Source organism: Calypte anna, chromosome 1 (assembly GCF_003957555.1).
Source record: "Calypte anna isolate BGI_N300 chromosome 1, bCalAnn1_v1.p, whole genome shotgun sequence".
NCBI lineage: Eukaryota > Metazoa > Chordata > Aves > Apodiformes > Trochilidae > Calypte > Calypte anna.
In genome coordinates this window covers 76,390,468-76,413,048 of record NC_044244.1, presented here as the reverse complement: position 1 = coordinate 76,413,048, position 22,581 = coordinate 76,390,468, and the positions used below count along the sequence as shown (strand labels likewise).

At 39.5% G+C, this 22,581-nt stretch overlaps 1 protein-coding gene across 1 annotated transcript in view; it reads left to right on the top strand.

Moving 5' to 3' along the window:
• The first annotated feature begins 15,739 nt into the window (after nt 1-15,739).
• The window catches only part of ALCAM (activated leukocyte cell adhesion molecule), a 39,963-nt gene continuing 33,121 nt past the window's right edge, over nt 15,740-22,581 (top strand). The window contains exons 1-2 of the mRNA XM_008496805.2: nt 15,740-15,864; nt 18,577-18,796. Coding sequence (XP_008495027.1) covers nt 15,811-15,864; nt 18,577-18,796 — 274 coding nt within the window. The 5' untranslated portion in view covers nt 15,740-15,810. The remainder of the gene's footprint in view (nt 15,865-18,576; nt 18,797-22,581) is intronic.

The following is a 22,581-nucleotide window of genomic DNA, read 5'->3' as shown; positions in this document are numbered from 1 at the left end:
TTGCTTTGGCTTAAAATGATTTGGGATGGGCTCCATCCCCATCTTTCTGTCAAAGCTTTGCAGAGCTAAGGGGAGTAGGGAAAGATGCTTAAGACATTGACATGGAAATAAGCAGCTCTGAGTCCACAGCTTTGAATGCCTGCTGGGGGCAGAACTCATGAATAAAGCCTCACCAGTTCGTCATTGCTCATTTTTAGCTGAGCCTTAGCACTCTGCTATTTAAATAGTTGCTCACAAGGAGCAGAAGTTGCTATTTTTCATCAGGAACCTTTTCTGAACAAAAGACTGAAAAGTTGTACGTACAATTAAAACAAGAGACTACTCATATACAAGACTTCTGCACCTGTGCCTTGTATTTAACTTAGTATTCGGTTTGCAGAGTTTTGTATGGAGAAGTATGTCTTGTGTTGGTACCCGGAGGTACTCTGTCACCTCCGGGTCTTTTCCCTCATGAGCCTGTCCGTATGTGTCCTCTTCCTTTCTGCTGACTCTTGCTTTGGATTTTTTTTCCTCATGATACATTATGAATTTTATTTAATTTTTTTTCTGGGCAGTATCTAGCAGGATTTCTATCTCATATTTAAAGTATTCTGAATAGTTCAATATTGTGATGATGGTGATGATGCTGGCATCAACACTTTCCTCATTCTTTTATAAACAGAAGCCAAAATAGTACCTTGACAGATTTCACTTCTTAGAGAGAGAGAGAATCCTGAGTCATAGTATCTGGTTTCAGACTATCAGTAGGTCTCCCTAAATAATGTCCACATTACCTTTTACTGGGCTCTAATGTTCTTTGACACAAATACTTTAAAGTCTGTGAGGTTGAATAGACTTTGGATGCTTTTTAGGATGTTTTGCCTAAATATATTTAGAAGACAATTAAGCAGAAATCCTTTATGTATACCAGGGCCTAGATTTATTACAGTCTCTAAATAATTTATAATGTTTTTCATGTATGAGCCTTCAAACTGGAACAATTTTTAAAAGCAATGCTTTTTAACTGTTAAAAAAGAATCAGTTAGCTCAAGCTTTGTAGTCATAAGTCATCAATGTTGAGTGAGAATAAGAATTCTAATCCATTTTAACATGAGGTGTGTGCCTTTTACAATTCCCCGTATTATCTTAACAAATGAATGAGCTTTCATTAGGGAAAAAGTAAAAAGTACAAGATTAAAGTTGATGAGCTAAATCAAGGTGTCCTGCTTGGTTGATTTAAATTCATGATTAAAATCAGTGATTTGATTTAAATCAATCCACTGTTCATTCAGCCAGCCTGAAAGGAACCATTCTTCATTTCCTGCCTAATTAGAATTGCTTCTGTAAAATTAGTCAGGATTGTGCTTGGTACAGCAAATCTGCTGCACCCAACGAATTCCCTAAATAATGGTTTTTGGGTGGAAAACCTTTTCTCCTGTTTTCCTGCTTTCCAAATAATGGCTGTAACAAAGTGATACTTTTAGAACAGTATACCACTATGTTGTCAGTGTCTTTTCCACAGAACTGACTGAAAACAGAGGTGTGAGAGAAATAACTAAGTAAATGAGAGGTGGCAGATCCAATAATGGCTACTTTTGCTGTGGCTTTGTGCCCATCATTGTGTTCCCTGGAGATGAAACCAGTGGAGGTTCCTGTGAAAGTTTGTCTACACCTGGGAGCCTTGCAGTCTTCACAGTGGATGATGGTCTGGTAGCCTGTCACTGTAAAGTCATTTTGCAACCTTTTTCTCTGTTGGTCACTGTTTTTTTTTGTTTTTTTTTCTTCTTCTTCCCCTTCCTCCCCAGCTTCTGGTTGTTCAGTATCTCCTTTTTTCCTGTGAAACTCTAATGGTAATTACCATCAAGTTCTTAACTCATTTGTGTTCTGTGGGGGGTACCTGAGAGCAGCAGAATCATTTGAGCTTTGTTTTCCTTTGGTGGAAAGAAAAGCCTCTAATGCGGTTCTAAAGAAGATGTATTGTAACTGTATTTCAGTTATTTTTAGGTGCACAGAAGCATACTAGGATGACAAACTACTTCATTCTCTGAAGTGCAGCTAAATAGCAATTTCTGTTCTAGCTATAGGTTCCGTCCTGAGAAATACAGAAGTTATTTCAACCTGATGCAAAATCCAGGACAAAACTGCGTTTCATTTGGGCCCGTAAGCTGATTTCTTTAGAAAAGGCTTTAGTTGTTCATTTTAATTTGATTGGTCTGTGAGACAAGTCCTAGGGAGGTTGATCTTCTGTAACAAGACTGTGGAAAATCCTACGCAAAGTAATGATCTTTCTAAATGCTGCCTGCCTGGCCTCTGCTGCTTGCAAGAGCTTCGTGCAGAGTTTCCTTGTAGAAGAACAGGGGTTTCAATAAGACCCATCTCATTTTTTGCTTTTCTTATTTAGATTGCATAGCTGTTCAAGAAAGAGATTGCTGTGTTTTCCAGATCTTTGGAGAGCCTAATACTGTGAGATATAGGGGAGGCATGGAGGCCTAAAAAAAAAAAAAAATTATTAATCATATGCAGAGATACTGTGTTTGAATTAAAGCTGAAAAATTTACCTTTGCTATGAAAATGAAAAATGTGGAAAAGCTTGCTTGTACTTACAACAAGGATACAAGTTGGGTTTTTTAGAATAAAATTTAAAATATGTTACAGAAATCTACTTTTTCTAAAGGAGCTGCCAAATCAATCAAGTTTGGATTCAGGAAACCTCTTGTTGAGGGATTCAGACAAATCATATGGTACTCTCTTAGAAACTCAAAGCAAAGGAAGAATTATGTGGGCTGCTGTCACATTTTAGTAATTTTGAGAAGGAAATATGTTTTATTATTTTTATGTACAAAATAGCTCATAAAGCAATTTAATGAGAGAATGAAATTACCTCTACCTAAGATAAATTCAGATAATTAAAACCTGCTCAGATGTTTTCAGATTTATATAAGGTACCTTGTTTTGATTTCAGAGTATTTAACATCTGGAGGGTTTTTGTTTTTTTTCAATATCTATGAAGAGTACTAATTTTATGTTGGACCCATTTTGTTATTATAGCAGCCAATTTCAGGTACTTATATGGGCCGTCTAGAGAGGAAAAATAATTCTTGAACCAAGTGTTGGTGCACAGGGGACAGACTTCAGTGTGAAGCTACTTTGAGAGACTTGTTGGTATGTCAGCCTTAAAGCAGAAACATGATGCTTATTAAATGATGGTGTCTTAGGATAATGCCAAGGGTATCAAGTGAGTGGTCCTGCACTTACAACTCTGCAGCCTGGTGGTCTATCACCCAGTTCAAGTTTATTTTGTTCCAAATGTCCATAGCTTCTTCCTACCCTTCCTGGCTCTGCCACAGCTGCCAGCCCTCCTCACTCATAGTTGACAAGGTATTATCAACCTTTGCTTTGCTATTTTAAAATAAGTATAATAGCAGCTAGTGTCTGTGTGATACTGTTTTCAGATCCACTGGTGAAAACAGTCATCGCAGAGTAGGAAGACTGATATTTTTAGGCTTTTCTTGACTTGTTTTGAAAGGATACTTTTGAGTGCTGTTTCTGAAGGGCCAGGTTCACAGCCCTTGAGTGCAGAAGGTGTGGGTTTCTGCTCAAAGGTTCCCATTCTGCTCTGCCAGGAAGGAAGAACCTGGGAGCAGCTGGTGAGCAAAGGGAAGTGCTGAAGCCATGCTCCAGGGGAAGGGGCTGCACCCTGTGCCTGCACTGGGACTCTCTTCATTGCTGTCTCATAATTCTGTGGATTTGGCTTAGGCTGTGAACATCTCTTTTGAGACTGAATTTCCAAATCAAGTGCTGTTGAGAAAAAGAAGATGGAATACATAAAAACATTAAAAAAAAAAAAAAAAAGTTAAAGCAAATCAGCCTAAAATGCCAATTTGTACCTGTGGGAAACTGAAGGCAGCTGCTACTTTGCTGGAGGGTGGCTTGGGTTATTCTGCTTGCTTAGTTGTTTGTTGTTTTTTTTTTTTGCACAAGGGGCTTCCAGATGTGGAGTTTTTTTGCGAGACCCAATTAAATCCAACCTAAATTTAGATACCTTATCCTGGACACCTTTGATTACCCTCATGCACACAGAACCCTAAAACCACGTTTGTCATGATCACGTGCCATGGCTTGCCTCCATTCACTTACACTAGTTAGTACTGACATTTCTCCAAGGTCCCTGGTCTCTTAAAGACAACTTCTGAAGAATAAAACTTTGCAAAGTCACTTTTATCTTTACCGTGCGGCATTTGTTTCCCATTAATTTAGACTAAAAAGATTTGTTGTCAGTATCAGGGCATTAAAAACATAGATCATTCCCTGAGCTGTCCAGACATGGTCAAAGCTCACATAAATAATTCTCCACGCTTGATATTTTAGGGAGGGCACCATCTGGCTCTAAAAAGAAAAAAGCATTCCAGAACTAATAATTAGTTTTCAGGATTTCTTCAGAATAAGTATCACAGCATTTTTTAAAATGTGTGTGCTAATTAGGGCATGTTTTTATAGAAGCTGGAGACTATTAAAAATCACTCTGCTTCCTCACGATTGGATAAGAGTCTGTGTAATGTTAACTCTTTTTATATGAAGTTTGCAATTTGTGCTGCTGAGACACCTGCTGATTTTCAGCTTACTGGTTAAGAAAGGCAGGCAAAGACAAAACTTCTAAAAATGAAGGTGATGCTGATTGTTCCCATTGGTGAAAGTTGAACATCTGCTTCCTTCAGTTTATCCTCCTACAGCAGGAGACAGTTGCCAGTACCAGGACTGGCTACAGGCATTTGTGAAATTTAAAATGCTGTGTCTGTGAGGAGTCCACTAAATCTAAAGAGGGCCTCGGAGGAGCTGTCAGTCACTTATTTTAGCATAAATCACAAGGATTTATAGCATTATACTTTCAATGAGCTTTGCCCCCCCCTCACACTGATGTTATTGTGCCATCACTGAAATGATAGGTCTTGTCTCCAGGTAACAAAGACCTGTTGATGATTCAGAGAGGCTGTATTCATCTCATCTGTGTTGCTTTGTCTTCTCCCTTATCAGTCGGGAACGCAGTTGGAAAACAGATGGAGCAGCTAAAAGCCTATCATCAGCTCGGAGGGTGTCCATCCAAGCACAGACACCTGATGACACATAAAACTGATGCTTTCCATTTACCAATCTACTGCTCTAATTCGGAAGGGCTGGACATTTTCTGTTGAAGCACATACAGCTTTTTCCACCCACTCAGTGTTACGGAAGGATAAATCTGTCCTTCATCTGTGCCCTTTGAAGTTGCAACTTCTGTAAGGCTTTTATTTTTTTTTATGAGGTGATTAGCCCACGGTTATTGCCACAAGTAAATGAAGCTTGTTCACTGAAAAGAATACTATGTACACATGATACACCTTATGGTCACTGGTTATGATTTGCTCTGTTGTTGCAAGCTGGCTGGTTTCTTGGGGAATAAAAATGGCTAAAACTGATAAGCAGCAATTCTGGTGTGACTGCAGTAGAGAAGTGTGGCAGGAAGTTGCCTGTTAAGTAGCTGTGGAAGGAAGAACATGGTCCTGTGATACACTGTATTGGATGCACAATTTTGGGTGCCCGTCTTGGTACATTGTGCACTTCTGCAAGTTGCCTATCAAGCTGGTGTTCACCAAACATTTTATTTCTTATTTATTGGGGTGTATAGCATTATTAGAGTAATGTGGTTGGGGCTTCTGTAAATGTTTCAGAGCACTTGTGAAGGAACTGAAGCAAAAATAATGCCATTTCCCTGCAGCTTGTTCTCTGCATGCTGTAAATTGTTTGCTGCAGAAAGGAATTCCGATTGTAGATAACAAGTTGGTGGCAGAAGCTAGGGAGCTGAACCTTAGGATAGTTTTGCAAGAGTAAGCAAATACCTAGGTGAACATTCAGGTAATGGAGAGGGTAGCATTTGCAGATCTGGAATGTACTCAGTAGTAGAGATCTGGCCTTTTTCTTTTCTTCTAGGATAACTTGACACACCAAATCATGATTTGAAGCATGGTTAAGAAAGCTACATTATTAAAAAGTGTCAGGCACTAATTTTCAGTCTGGAAGGATCCTAAAGGGCTTCTTCCCATAAGGAGGACTGCAAAAAGAATGTAGACATCTTGTAAGAGGAAAGTGGTTAGAACAAAGTCTACTGTTGAGATTCCTGTGCGTAGGAGAACTGCAGTAACATTGATTTAGCTGCATTAGTTCTTTCTAATTTTTTGTGCTACTTTATTTTTCCTAATTCTTATTTTTTTCCCATTGCATTTATTTACTTTTAACTAAGAGAGTGATCAGGGATTTTATTTTTTTAATACTTTGCAAAATGTACCTCTGATTTGCTTTCTGTTATCTTGGTTTTTCTCAAGACTCCTTCATGCTTAAGTGTAAGAAATGTGTACAAATTTTTTGAAGTACATCTTCTGTATAATGTATGTTGTTACTAAGTTTTGCTTATTCATGTTTGGGTTTTTTTAATCTTTGTAGTGGGAGGTATGGGTAATTCCCATCTGTTGCTCTACTACCAAGCCCTAAGTATATTAACCATACAGTTTTCACTAAGAGGAAGTAGAAGAGGTGTGGAATGCAAGTAAGGAAAACCAAGGAGCTTAAATTATGCTGTTGGCTCTGTCAGTGTGGCCTTCCATATATTTGATTGGGAGTAGGTGGATTCAGGGTGCTTCCTCTGATGTGGGTCTTTGTGTGTGTCCTTGTATCTGGCTGATGCCAGGGGGAAGAAAATGCTTTGAATCAGCTACATTTTCAAAGGTCTAAGGGCTTGCTTGAACCATTTTTTATTTGTTTTGATGCAAGAGCTAGAGCATAGATCAGTAAGGCATACTCCTCTTAGTGCCTAACTCCTAAAAGAACTGCAAATGGATGGTCCATCTGCTCCATTGCCCAGGCCTCTTTGCTGCAGTGAAGCAGCAGCATGTGCAAGATGAAGGGTGCAAGTGGAAAAAGTTCAGGCTCCTTTTTCAGAAAGTCTTCTCCCTTGGTGTACTGACAATTTGACATCAACTTAAAATCTAGGACAACAGGGCAATAAACTCTGAACAAAACCAAAACTTCCATAGTTCTGATGTGAAAAGCACACGCTGTTTATCCTCTTATTCAGCATTTATGTATAAATTATGTGTTTTTTCTATTAGCCTACAGGGTGTATTGATCCACACTGTCAATATCAAGTTATCAAAAAGCAAGAGTGCTAGCTCTTTTAGTATGCTGTCTATTGACTCTTTTTAAAAAAAGAAAAAAAATATGTAATCTTAGCAAAATATAATTGGGGATTTTAGATAATTATTTCTGAGCTACAGGTTTTATTTGACTTAATAGAAACTTTTAAATCCCTTTAAGCTATTGGATACACAGCAGCATTGCTGACTAGCGTAATGAAAAGATAAAAAAACAATTGGAGTAATTTTAGCAAGTGGAAAAATGCTTTGAAAGGGCAGCTGAGAAGAGTAACAGAAGTATGCTCCAGGAGCAGCCAGAGCCTCAGAAACAGAAGTTTCACCAAGCTGCAAAGGCTTTGTTGATCCCATTTTGCTTAATTAGGTGTAACCTTTAAAGTTGAAACTCATTGCAGCATTGACTCTGAAACTCTTTGCCCACATTTGCTGCTCAACTTTTGGCAGATAGCTCGGATCATAAAATTCTAGTAAGCTACAACTCATTTTCTTGGGAGGTAGGCCTGACCATTTATTAAAAAAACCCACCGTATGTTGGTAACTATTTTAATAAATTATTTTCAAATTTCCAGTATGTTAAAAAAACCCCACCATTAATCATACTTGTTTCCAAGACATAGCCATGACTAAAGGAACTATTTATAAGAAGACACACCGGCCATCTTATCTCTTCCTCTGAATTATGAGGACTATCCTAAGCAAAGTTTTGTAAAAATTCTCATCAAAGTAAATCACTAACAGTGGCCTTTCAGATGCAGTGTCAACTGTGGATCAGCTGGGAAAGAGGTTTTTTCCTCCACTGTACAGTGCTTATAAAGCCACGTGGCTGCATTTTCTGATGCTGACCACCCCTTGTCAATGTTGGATGTGTCTTTGGATTTGTTTCCACCCAGATGTTGTGGAAGCATGGTCGCTGCTAGCGTTACACTAATTCAAGCATTTTTAATTAGGTAGATGTTTTTTTCTGTAAGTTCTATTTGTAAATACTTGCTTAGAATTCACTACCTCCACCAACACTGCTGTATATGCAAATTTTTTTAACTTGTGAGATTTACTCAACTGTCTAGAAAATTTAAACCTGCACATGAGTCTGCAAAACAAAGCTGACTGATTTTGGATTAGCACTGAATCCCAAAATAGAGTTACATAATTTTGAGGCAAAAGCTAGGGTTTCTGTAAAATGGTGTGACTGGAAGGCCATTGAAATCACAGGTTGATGGTTAGTGGAAAAGTAGCTTAGGAATTTCCTTTTGAAAGGAATATTTTGCTGTAACAAAGACTGTGCTGTACAAAGGCTCTGGTGGCTTTTGTGGATTTTGCTTTTGGTACTTCAGCTGATTTTGGAGCTTTCCTCATGTAAAGGGACTGGATTCAAAAGCAAATATGCACATTCTGCTGCCAAGCAAAAACAGCTTTGCTGGTCCCATTTCAGATCTGTTGATTTTAATTTCCCTTGTCTTCTTGGATCTGGGCATTGGACAGAGGCTGAGTTGGGAAGGTATGAAGGTTGATGTGCTCACAGGAATGATTCATTTTGCAGTAGCATTTTATATCAGTTACTGAGCTTTGAACTGATAGTTTACTCTCAAGCTTTGCAAAAGCTAATGCTAGGAAGAGCTTTTTTTATACAGTTTGAAAGCTTAACAGAGTAGAAAAGCACTCAAAAAAAACCCCACTTTTATTTCAAGTGGTAACGATAATGTAGTTAATGATGGACCTTTGAATTTTAAGACTATGACTACTGACAAATTTCCTTTGCGCATCTTTTGCATACCTAGAAACTGTTGATGATTATGATTATTGCTTTATACTTGACATAAAAAGTTCCTAAGCAGACAAAAGCTTATTAGTTATGGTTATTTAGATGCAATCTAGGCACTGTGGTTCGTTCAGACAGAAGAAGCTGTTATTTTGTATGTTCTCCAGAGTGCTCCTTTAGCAGCAAGGATGATGGAAAATGTTTCAGAGAAATGCTCGGTGTGAACCTCCCGAGGGTAAAGCTTACAGTAATGGTTGATCCCTGTAAAGCTTACAGTAATGGTTGATCCCTGTAAACGATGCACTGCAGCATCTATTACAAACCTATCTGCTCTTGGAAGGCCGTAATTTCTAAGACCTCTGCCTTGCAGATTGAAATTCCCCTCAATCTTTTCAAAAGCTTCTGCTAAAATTGTTCCAAATCAAGCTGCAAGCAAAGCTTCCAGGAAGGCAGCATCCAGATGTGAAAGCTATATTCTAGTGCGGGAAATGGGGAAAATAGCCACCAAAATACTGAGGCAGATGGGTGTTTTGAAATCGTAGAGCAGAAATAGCCCTCAGTGAAATAAACAGCAGCTGAGTAGTCTGGTTTGTGAACACAGAGGCATACAGCACTGGTGTTTTGTTTGGTTGGGTAGTAAGAAAACTGTTCATCCCATGCAGTGCATGACTGGCTGAACTACAGAGCAAAATGCCATCGAGAAGCAGACATGGGTCTGCTTGACCAGAGATGGAGGTAGGAGCTGAGAACTGCTATATTTATAAGGTGATAGAGCCCACACAGCCTTCGTTAGATGGGACAAGCTATCTCAGTTAGTTTCTAATTATAGTTGGCTTCTTGGTATTAATAAGAAAAATATTTGATTTGTATGGAATTTCAAAAGAATAGGAGCACATTTGTTAGTGTTCCTAGGAGAGTAGATTTCTGATGTGTTTCCTATAGTATTTTTGTGTTATTTATAAGGAAAAAATGCGTTTAAACAAAGCTAATGCTTTGTGTAGAGTAATGAGAGCTGAATTCTGCTGCCATTTAATGCTTGCTCACCAGAGCTGGTGTTTTCAGTATCTCTTTAGATGCCTGCCTGTTTCCTGCCTGATGCCTTCATGTTGCTGGGTGCCAGGCCCCATCTTCCCAACCTGCCTGAGTACATGCCAAAACTCGGTGTTTAACACAACTGCTCTTGTTTGTGCTGGTTTGGCTACAGTGTCTTTGGAGTTAAGTAGGTGTTTCTTGTATGACCTTGTCAAAAGACAACTCAATGTCTTTCAAAGGCACAGTTGTTTTGATTGGGGCCCCCCCCCCCCCCCCAAAAAAAAAAATAAAAGCCACCAAAAACCCAACAAAAAAAGCAGATTAAAAACCCAGAATGCACATTCCCAGTCGGTTACTTCACATCTTCAAGGAGCTCAAGTTATCCGTTATGATTCTGAAAGGTAGTTGCTGTCCATTACATCAGTACTTAGAGAATGATAGAGGATTTTTTTCCTTTCATGATAAAATAGTCTACATTTTTCAGGGTTTAAAACCCATTGAATAATTGCTGTGCTAAAATATAAGAAACCTTTCAGTAAGTTCTGTTATGTTCCTTTACAAGCATATGTAATATTAAATGCAGTTGAATATGTTCATCTGCAAATAGCTTAGCTTTTGGGTAATATTCCAGATTCTTTTGTGACCAGTAGTCCTTTTAAAGTCCTGATGCACCCACATGTGGATTTCTTTCACTATTTATACAGGTAAATATAGAAACAATGTTCTGTTTATATAGCAAATCCACAGGCACACATCCTTTTGTCTTTAGTCAGATTCATTCAATGAAGATAATAAGTTTTTTTGGAGTCACCATCCTAGGAGGTATTTAAAAGATGTGTAGATGTGTTACTTAGGGAAATGGTTTAGTGGTGGACTTGGCAGTGCTATGTAACTGTTCATCTTGATGATCTTGAAGATGTTTTCCAATCTAAATAATTCTATGATTCTAAAAGGTAAATTCCTGTTCTTTAGAACACATAATTGTTGTTTTTGTGAAATACTGATGTTTCATAAAGGAAATAATTCAGGCTGGTACATAAGTGGATGTTCAAGATGATCTACCTGTACACCTGCATAGCCAAAATCTCTTTAGGAATTGCAAGGCAGAAAGAAAAATCCTCTTGTTGCTACTTCTGGGATAATAGCAAGCAACTAAAAAAATCATATATTTCACATTTTAACCTTTTTAACCTGTCACAACATATTAAGTACAAGCTGATCTAGGCTACCTGGAGTTAAGAGGGGAGAGCCAAAACCTCAAGTGAAAGTTTGGAGTGCTAGTCCTAATTTGGAGTTTTCAAAGTAGTTAACTACAGTTGCCAAAGCACATGTGAAATAGACATAGTATCTCTTGAGCCTGGACACTTCCATCCCAGAAGCTGCTGTTTCACCTCCCCTGCTCACTTCTGCTGATTGCTGCAAAGAACCATTGCAGCCAATGTGTCCTGCTGTTATCATTGCTGAACCTGCCAGAGCAGAAGCATCAGCAGGAAAAAATTAGGTGAGAAGGAAAATAACAGAAGATCTTCATAGATTAAAACATCATTTAAATCGGTGCATTTCAGGGTGTGGAGTGAAGTTCAGCTTCCCAGTTTTCCATTGCTTTAGTAAATGGAATTAAGCTGTGCTCTTGAGGCTGCTGAGCAGGCTGCTGAAGATGACTTTTTGAGCATAGTCATCTGCTAGTCATCGTTTTCAGATCCAGGCTGACAGTCTCCCATGGATCTTGAATGTAAAGGGTGTTTAAACAGCCCTTGTTCTGTTCTATGTTTTTCACAAAACTAAGGCACTTAAAAAAGGTGTTTGCAGCAAGAAAAATAGTTGGTATTTCAAATGGAAGGTAGAGGTGGAAAACATGTCTGCTTTTATCACATTTCCTACAGCTTTTATTATTTCCTTGGAGAAACATCCCCTTCCTGACTTTTAGATATTCACCTTCTGTCCATCCCTCTTCTATGGTCCCATTGATTTAAAAATAAAAATCAGTCTAAATTATGACCTGCGCTGTATGCTCAATGTGAGGATCTAAAATAACAGCAGCACCTCCTCTACCTTCAAGCCTCTGAGCAAGTAGTCAGCTTTTTTGTTTTGTCACCCAAATATGTAAGTACTGTTCAGTTCTTCCCTTGTGAAATACAGGCAGAGAGGAGAATGGATGCTAGCGAGGACTGCTATGGGGACATGGCAAGCGCTGTAATTAAAAGCATCAATAGCAAAAGCCATCTCAATTTAGCAGTGTCCTGCTGGGATCTTTCTCTGAGTTGTCATGCCTCCTGATGCTGCTGCTTTCTTCCTGTGTCTGAACCTACGTGGAAGGGTTTAATCTGGCTCAGAGTTTCTTCAGCACTAGATCAAAGAGGTGTAAATGAGTTAAGCCTCAGCCTACTCAAACCTGTATATAAAGACATGGAAGGGAAGTGAGCTGGATTAAGCTACAATATAGATATAATTCATAGCTACTTCAAGTAGAGCTTCTCCTGATGTAGACAGGATGAGATTCTGCTTCTGAATTAGGGTTCTTATTAACAGCACTGGCTTGGTTTTGGATGGCAGGGGCTGAGCTGACTGAGCTCTTAATTATACTGAAAGGTGCAATAGAAATACAGCAAGACGGCATGATTTCTGGTGAGTTCTCGTAGTGTTATTCCCTTCAGTTCCCTTTGCACCCTCCTGCAGTTAATGAGATACAAGGGCCTTGACACAGACCCTCTGTTGTGCTAGGGCACGGAGCAATTTGTTACATATTTGTAGATCCTGATTTCTTTTTTTTTTTTTATTAGAATGGTCTGGAATCTATGTGGAGGACTCTCAGAAAGTAATAGTTGATGGTAAGCACTGTCTTACCACAAAGCAACCATTTTCTTCTGTTTTCTTCTTCATCCTACCACTGTACACATATATCTAATAATGGCAATAGAGAGAGGAATTTCCAGATTTGTTGAGGTGGTTTTTGATTTGCTTGTGTCTTAAGTGCATAGGTTTGCCAAGTTATTTTACAGAGATTACTGCTGTTTAGGAAGCGAAAGTTTGTTTTTATTCCACTAGTTTGCAATCCTTAAATATCCTAGATTTGTGGCTACAAAAGTGGGAGGATAAAATTTTCAAGTAGGACCTCATATTCTTGTAAGGACTATTAAAGTACTTAAAGTAAAACCTATGTCTTTCTTGTTCTCTGTTAACAAATTTCTAGAAAACAATGATTTTAGTTTAGGCAGAATTTATGGCAAGACATGATTTGGGGTGTGGTGTTTTGTCCATCTTAAGGTATGCCTTTCAGTTGACAGGGTTCTTCCAAAATCAGAGGCTAGCCTGTCTTTTTGTCAGGCTGTACATCATTTACCTGCTCTGAATGCTATAGATGCAAATCTCTTCCAGAAACAGTTTCATCCTCTAGTGAGGCTGGTTGTCAAGTCTTTGGTAGCATATACTTGCTACCTTAGCAACTTGCAGGGGTTAAACAAATGGCTAGGAGAGAACATGGCAGATAGGGGATGTGTCCTAGCAGGAGGAGCAGTTTCTGCTTTTTTGTGTGATGCAAAATACCATTACAGAATTTCAACTTTCTAAATGACTGGAATTTGAATGGGCACTAACCAGCTTACTAATTGAAGATATATTTGCAAGTATCTTGTAATTTTGCACCCTTGTGAGAGAGGAACCTAAAAGGACTGTTTCTCTAGCTCTAGCAGAAAGGAAAATTGGGATTCAAGTTGCAAAGCTGAAGTTGCATTGTCCTCCTCCTAGAGATCAGAATGAGAATGAGTGCGAGAGAGCCAAGGAAAAAATTTGCTCCAGCTTTGAGTTTTACTCCCATTTAGAGTTGGATCTTGTAAAACATCAGTCCTATTTACATAAAATGAAAGTTAGCCAATTTCTTTTAAAAAATTACTTATTTAATTTTCATAGTTTGCACTTACTCAGCACCATCTAGTGGACCAGCTGCTCTTGTCAGAAAACAGCTGGTCCTTGTAAGCCATACAGCAGATTAGAGGATGCAGTCCTTACAGTGTGAATGATGTACCTAATGTATGTGGGTGACTAATCATATAATGGAATCAGAAGAGGAGCAGTTTTTTAGTTGAAAAGGAGTGGTGTGAAGAAAGTTTTAAGATACGTGTGGGTAGTGGTGCCTGTTACCTCCTACATTCCTTTAGCCTGTTGAACTCCAGTCTGCTTGCCAGCTTTTCTGCCTTGAAGCATGATACCATCCGAGATGTAAGCTTCTGTAGGGAAGGATTTTGGAACAGTGTTTCTTTGTGCAGTACCACACAGCACAAATCACAGCCTGGTTATCACTGTAATACAAATGATAAGTATGTGCCTGGTGCTAACAGTGGGCTCTGAAGTCCTCACTTAAGGGAAATGCTATGGAGTTTGTCTGATTTATCTTGTAGGCAAGAAGTTCGGTGTTTGGCTCTTTGAAAAGAAATTTTGTTTAAAGAAAAAAAATCCCTTGAGAAAACCTCCCTATACAGTGTTTATATGCATTCAGCTGAATTCTCTGGTCATTCTGGTTGCTGCCTTGGGAAAAGATAAAGAGGCTGGGCCTCTGTCTTTGGGAGTGCATGGGAACAAGTTGTTTTTTCTGGCTCTAGAAAGATGGGCTAAATCCCCAGAAAAATAAATGTGTTTAGAAGGATTGGGTGTTTCTGTGGCCCTGGCTACATCACCAGCATCCCACTGCTCTCTTTTAAGATTTTAATGCAGCAAGCCCTTGATTTTGTAGAACCAGTTGCAAATGAAGGGAAAGCAAAGAGGTAGTTCTTCAGTCTCTGGGAGGAACACACTGATAAAAGCAGCAAGCATGTGGGTGAGAGCAGGCAGCCAGCACATTCAGTGATGCTGTGTGAGCACCAGAGGCAAAGCCTCCCTCCACTGTAAGAAGCAGCAAGCAAGGGTAACTACAAGAAATAGGAGCAAGGCAAATACCTATTATAGTAAATGCACCAACTTGTAACATCTTCCCCTTTAAACTTCCTTGATTTTAATTTCATTTCATCACTTTAGGGTCTGTTGGTTTTGTGCAAATCAAGTTTTAGACAATGAAAGTAAGTGGGTCAGTTTTATCCCGTAAATTTGTAAGCATTAGCACAGTAACATCATGCTGAGGTTTAAAAAAAGCTATTATTAAATAATTCATAGAAGTATTTCACGTCATTTTTCAAAAATCTGAAAGTGCAGCCTAGTTTGCCAGGTTTAAGGGAAACTAGCACTTACACAGCACTCTCTTTTTTTTCTTTCCTGAGTTTTTATTGTAGTGCAGCAGTCAGAATATCACTTGTCTGCTCCTCACAATATTGCATAGCAACATATCCTCTCTAGGCAGAAGTGGCCTTGATCTTTTCAGATCAAGAAGAGAAATGTTTAGAGATTTTCCTTTTCAAGTTTTAAGTTTGGGACAATATCCATGGATGAGGATTGCAGCACATGTGTTCATCTAGATAAGTGGATGAAATTCTGTTTCAGAATCCACTTGGCTCCCGATGACTGAAGCAGGGAACATGGGTCCGAAGAGGTTATAATGCTTAAGCAAATCCATTTAGATCAGGAATCCAGTTTTCTTAGAGGTTTGGGGATGACCATGGCTCTTCAGGACATGGTTTAGCTGTCACAGTGGTGTTGGGTTGTTGGTTGGACTTGATCTTTGAGGCCTTTTCTAACCTTAATGATTCTGTGAATCCTATATGCTGAAAAATACCCATTTACAAAGGGCATGGCTCTGCTTTTGTAATAGCTGTGAAGCAAGAATCAGCTAGAATGTGGCGGTTCAAGAAAACACTTAAAATTGTTTCCTCTCTTTCTGTTTCTCCTCTAGCTCTGGGATTGTACACCGTAAATGCGGTATATGGAGACACTATAACTATGCCTTGTCGTCTAGAAGTACCAGATGGTCTTATGTTTGGAAAATGGAAATATGTAAGTAAAGCTTACTTTACATTTATTAAAGCTGGTATAAGAAGTTGTGTATTTCTGGTGTGTGAGAATACAAGATACCAATCATAATGATTTCTGCCTCAAATACAACGACAATCATGCTTGTGTTTGAAAGACTACAAGAACCCAGTCTGCATAATTTCTGCCAAGCATTGATTAGAGGTTTGAGGAATTAATTCCATTGTTCAAGAGAAATAATTATTTGGGAGTTCTCTGCCAACCTGTATTAAAGATCTGGCACATTACCCAGTGGTGTCTCACTTGCTTAATGGAGCCATCCTTGTACATTTGAATACTTCTGAAGTGGGTTGCCTGAGGCAGGGCATGCTTCAGCTCTGGGAAGGTGCTGTCCCCTGGTCTGGTTGGTCTGACAGTCACTCATTGTTTCATGCTTCAGTGTGTTTAATGCACAAAAAAAAAAAGAGGACAGACCTGGCCGTAGGAGAGTTGCTGGTGGTTTCACTCTGATGTGTCTGGTGCTTAGAGAACAGAGACAAAACCAGCCATGCTCTCCTCATTGTATTGGTCAGCCTACAGTAGGAACACTGCAGGATGCACTTACCCTACATGCAATTAATATCCAGAGGCAAAAGGAGAATAAGCAGATAAAAGTCAAATGAAACCTGGAAGCGTATGTGGAAGAAAGCACCAGGATACCAAAACCCTTTTGCTTCTCAGACTGACATCGGAAAAATGGTTTTCCTGCCTCAGTCAAGTTCAGAGAAATCTCCTCTTGTGCTCAAACCACAATGTAACCAGCAATAACAGGTCATGTTTTACACTGACAGTAGAGTTAATATTCCATAGTTCTCTTTTTAAGTGATATCCACCTGCCTATTTTTCAGCAGACTGCTGTGTTTCATAATCCCCCCTGGTTCCTTCCCTTGTACCTGGAAGTTTGTAGTGTTTGCAGACCTTATCCTCTCAAGAGTTGCTGCTCCACAAACATATTTTGGGAAGTGAAGTCAGAAGTCTGTGGAGGATGATTCCCTAGAAGGAACAGTGAAACTGTTTCAGTATAAATGTTCAGAAGATGTTGGATGTGCTTTTTAGTCTGCTCACTTTTCTTGGGAAGGAGTTCATCTATATGAAGATGCAAGGCTATTCTGAGAAAAAAGAAATGGATAATGGGTTTATTTGGATTGTTTGTCTCGGACAAGTACCAAGCAGCAAATGGAGACCTTATAGCTTCTACTTGCAGGACATTAAACCAAACATGCAAAAAAAAAAAAGTCCTTTCAATTGCTATTGTTGAAACTTGACACAGCCCACACTTACACCTATTCTCCTAGGGCAGCTCCCTTGTTTTAGCAGAGGGATAGAGTCAGTTTAGGCGGGGGGTTTTAGGTCAAGTAATTATTTCATTGGAAGAAGAAAGAACTCCATTTTCTGTTCTGCTGCCTTGGGAGTAGCACTTCAGGTTGCTGGTGGGAGCCTGGGGGCACCATGAGACGTATCAGAGCAGAAGCAGGTGTAGCTCCCTTTGTTTTCTGCCTGTGTGTGATTGTGCCCTGGGTTGGGTTACAGACTTAAGAGCCCATTTGCTCTTGACAGCTGATTTTACAGATATTGAGTCAAGGCAATGCTTCCCTTCCTATGTGTAACAGACATCTAGAGTAATCCAGGAGTTAAAAGTGGGAGAGAGGGAAAGACTCTGAGGCAATTTAAGCCTCGTGTTGGCTGTTGCCTCCTGCTCCCTTCCTGGCTCTGACACCACTCATCTCTTGTCAGATCATCATCATGCTTTTGTGGGCTCTGGAATCAAGCTGACTACAGTGTTGGGAACACTTCTTGCATCAGTGCCATAAGGTGCAAGGGATAAAAGAGAATTAAAATGTTTTCAGCCCCCAGCACAATACTGAACATAAAAACGGAGTCAACCTTTCACCTTACTCCTTTTAAAGGCAGATAGTGTATGTCCCTGCTGTGTGTGGTGTGTCTGTGTGTGTAGGGGCAGGGGAAATTAAATCATGCAGAACTAAGCCTGTAACTTTGTCTCTCAGAAAAATAAATTTTTGATCTGGTAGGTTTGTGCAAGGCTGTCAACTTTGTGGTCCTCTATAGGTTGTCAACTGCATACTGATTAAGATAAGGAGGACATCTAGAAAAATGCATTTTTGCAGATGATCTTGAGATGCATCAACATTTGATTGTATTTATATTCCTATGTCACAAGCTCTTGAGTCCTTTAAAAAAAAGAAGAAAAAAAAAAAGGCTAAAAACTATTTTAGAATAAAAAAGGCAGTTGTGCCTGATTAAATCTTGCATTTGGAATGAAGTCTGAATATCCCAGAAAAATAATATGAATATGTAAAATAACCATGAAAAAAAGGAAACTAGGGCTTTTGAACCTAATTCACGAATACTCAAATTCTGTTTCAAATACTTTTCCATGCAGAGGAAGTGGTGCCAGAACCACCAGCCTTCATTAGAGGAAGCCCTATGCTATGCTGAGACTAAACCAAAGAATTGAAATTATTTCTACTGGCAATATTCTCAATGTGTACCATGTCTTAAACTAGCTCTCACATTACACTGAATTTCTTGTTTGTACAGCAGAAGTTAATCAGGCAAAAAAGCCATTTGACGTAGTTTTCAGATTGTTTAAATTACAGGGTTTTACCAATTGCAGATCTTCAGGAACTTCTAAATGAATGTTTATGCAAAATAGAGGTGTTTATCCTTTTATTGTAGGAAATGCCAAATGGATCTCCAGTATTTATTGCCTTCAGATCATCAACAAAAAAAAATGTACAGTATGATGATGTACCAGACTACAAAGACAGGTTGAGTCTTTCAGAAAACTACACATTATCCATCAAGAATGCAAGAATCAGTGATGAAAAGAGATTTGTATGTATGCTAGTTACAGAAGATGATGTTTCCGAAGAGCCAACGATAGTCAAAGTCTTCAGTAAGTAATCTAGTTCCTACTACTATTACCATTCATCAACATCTAAGTCATAAATTACAAAAACTTCTGTTTAAGGGAAGGATTACAGACAAGAAAGTAAATTTGGCTGAGTAAATAATAAAGACTAGCAAATTTCTGCAGCTTTCAAAAATGTAATCTGCTGGTGGCATTTACGTAACAGGACTGCCTGCATTTGCAGTTTATTCGTGATAAGTGCTGGCTCAAAGAGAATTTTAGGCTTTGATAATGACTCACTTAAGTGATGTCATTTGGCCTTGGAAATGAAAAATGTAAAATTAGCACTGATTATTTTTCATTTATTCTCTGAGCAAGTTTTTCTGCAGAAGGGAAGCATTAACTGTGTGCGGTCTGTCTGCAGGGTTAGATCAGAGGCGAGGTTTAAACCAGCTCTGAGTAGCCAGTGTGCAACAATGTGAACTGTGAGTGAGCAAACAAGAGGCTGGAAAACAAGTTGCTAGCTCCAGATGCTTATTTTGTCCCTTGCTGAGCTGTCAGGAGGAAGCCCAGCCTGGAGATCTGCTTTAGAGCACAGCAAAGTCTATCAGCAATTGATCAATCTATCGATCTCACTGCTGATGTGCAGTGTGAATTCCCATGCTCTCGTGCAGTCCTGCTCTGAGCTTTCCAAAGAGTGTGGGCAAACCTGGCCTCTTCCTGGTGCTGATTCAGAGCAGATACGTAAACCCTCAGACCCTGACTCAGGCTGTGGAGGCTGCCTGCTGTTCCTTTTTAGGGGCTTTACTTTGCTCAGCAGATCTGAGCCCCTAAAAAGGAACACTTGTAAATGCCACCCTGCGACTTCAGTGGCTGTCTTCCTCGGCTCCATGTTTTTACATGACTTTTTTTTGGCCTTTGAGCCTCTTCAAATAGATTAACTCCCTTTTGTGGGAATGCTTTTCTCGCAGGGATGGGCAGCTTCAAACAGCTCACACGTCTTTTTTTGGAAAACATTGATTTTTTTTTTTTGGAAGGGCACCCTTGCTCTTTTTCCGGGGAGTAGGTGTCAGGGAGTTGTCAGTAGTGTCTAGGCAGAATCTTGTCAGTGGCATAAGTGAGTCTGAACTAGACTAGGAATCAACAGTAATTGCTTTATCTTGTTTCACTTTCCATTTGACTGCAAGAACAATCGAATTAATGACAGCAGGGAGGAGAGTGTTCAGAGCACCCATAGTAAACACAGTACTTCAAAGGAAATGGTAAAGAATTATTATGTTTACTTACCACACAGCAGTAAATATGTAGATGAGACAGTGGTATATGGTAAAAGGAAACGCTAACTGTTTGAATTACTGTTTACTGTACTAAATATTAACACAACGCTAACTCAACCATGGAGCACAGCTTGTATGTTTTATTGTATGCATTAATACTTACAGTGAAAGCTTCTGTTTACTAACGAAGATAAGAATACAGGATGCCACACATGTAATGTGGCCAGCTTAGCACTGCAAGAAAGAAGTACCCTTGCAATTTTTAATTTTGAGTTTACAACTTTATTTAGAATTCTCTTACCCTCTCTGTGTTTAACTTCTTAAATCTGGGGCTTGGGGTTTCACTTTTTGTTATTGCTTGCTTGCTTTCTTAGTCTAATTAAGAGGAGTAAAGAGTAGTCTGCAAACTTCATTTGTTTAAACAGCAGACTTCCTAACTTCTTGAATCACAGATCCAGTAGGCTACAGCAGTGGAAACCCCTGTAAACCAAAAGTTTTGTGCACCTGAAACTCAGCCTGGTGACTGCACTCACGGATGGCTGAAGATGGGTTTCACTGGGGCTTGTCACCTCCTCAGCTTTGCTAACTGCTTAACTCAGAACTAACAAGCTGGAATGTCTCATTGCACAAGTACCACCTGCCAGTCTCACTCACTGGACTACTCAAATGTTTAAGTTCTACCAGCTTTCCAGATGTCAGCATCTTTTTTTCTGGAATTAAATGGCCAGTTTCCAAAGCAGAGCAGCCCAGCAGACATCAGCTGTTGTCCTGTTACACCAGTGCTTGGCTTTTGCAGTCAGTGATCTCTTTTCTTCCCTATTATACGGCCTACAGAGAGTTGCAGAGCACCCTGGCAAGCTCTTAAGCTGGGAGATAAGCAATGTGCTGAAGTTGCAAACCCACCAAAGTGGGCTCTGCTGCTGCCAAGTTTAAAAAGTCTTCTTGCTTCAGATGCTGAGCTAGTGAATGCCAAATGAGTCTTTCACAGTGAATTATGTTGGTGCCCACGATGCGGAGGTGGGGACCTGGCTGCAGGCAATTCCCCTTCAGAATCTGCTCCGAGACAGCAGATGGTGGCATCTCAACTGGGGCCCCTGTTCTGTCACCAGAGCACTTGAAATAGGTTGGATATTAGAAAGAATTTCTTTACGGAGAGGGTCATCAGACATTGGAATGGGCTGCCCAGGGAAGTAGTGGATTCTCCATCCCTGGAGATATTTAAAAAGAGACTGGATGTGGCACTCAGTGCCATGGTCTGGTAACTGCAGCGGTAGTGGATCAAGGGTTGGACTTGATGATCTCTGAGGTCCCTTCCAACCCAGCCAATTCTATGATTCTATGAATAGTGAGAGCCACACAGGGGTCACAGAGCAGTGGGTCCTCCCCTTCCCTTGGCATGAGCATTGGAGGGGAGGGTCCAAAGCACAGAGTAGGTCTTCTCAAACCAGTCCTAGGGGCAGGGGGGATGAGAGATGAAAGGAAGGAAAGCAGAGGTGGTAAAAGATGTTGTGGGTTGTGGTCTGATCAGCTGTGACAGGCAGCCACCTATGCCTGCTTACGGGACCTGAAAATCTGAACCAGAAGGCCTGTTAATGGTCTTGTAAAAACTGATTTGCTTGAATTGATGTGAAAATTTTTTGCCCTGGACAGGCTTTTACAGCAAATAGGCTAACATTCTTCCTTCAAGACTAACAGAGAAATAAGCATGCACATGTATTAAAATAAAAAAAATCTTTATTAGGCCGCTGTAGAAATCATGATGGTTTTGGTGCATAGCTTTGACTGTTTCTTTTGTTTGTTTTCAGTTTCTGCCACAAGCAAAGTTGCTTGAAAATATCATATGAATATCTTCTTTTGTTGTCTTTTATTTCTCTTTTAATGAGCTTGTTTGTTAGGTCCTGGCATAGCCCTCCAAGCAAAGGATATCTGTGCGTTTGTGTGCACACAAACACAGATGTACACATGTAGGCACACACGGGCAGGGTGAGTGGACTGTTGCAGAAAGGTGTAGGCTTTCTATCTTTGTGACAGCAGGAGAAGTACACCTGCACATTAGTAACTTCACCAGGATTTTGGCAAGGTGGTGGGAAGTTCACTTGGGGATGAGATTACTGACATACATATATTATTTCATAGAGAGCTTGATTTAGGAAACGGATTCTTTATACTGGCATGGTTAAGGATGTTTCAGTCTGTGAATGTATATAATATATGCACACTATATCTAGCGTTCAGAGGCTTTCTTTGACTGTGTAAACAATGATTTTTTTTTTTTCCCCTCTTCTGATTAAATTGTGGGTAAAACTATCTCTTTTGGAGATAAAAATTTGCATTCCGGGCTTCAGGCCAAACAATTTTGACAGACAAGTTATATAGTCTCTAGAAAGTAGGTTTTTTATAATGGAAACACTGATAGATCCTCCACTTTGGCAAGCTAAGAGGTCCATCTACCATAATAAAAGTAAATAAGACATACCGGCACTGAGGAAAAAGTTTATTTTTTTAAAGATAGTTATGACTAACTCAGAATCAGTTAAAGTGATTACATTTATC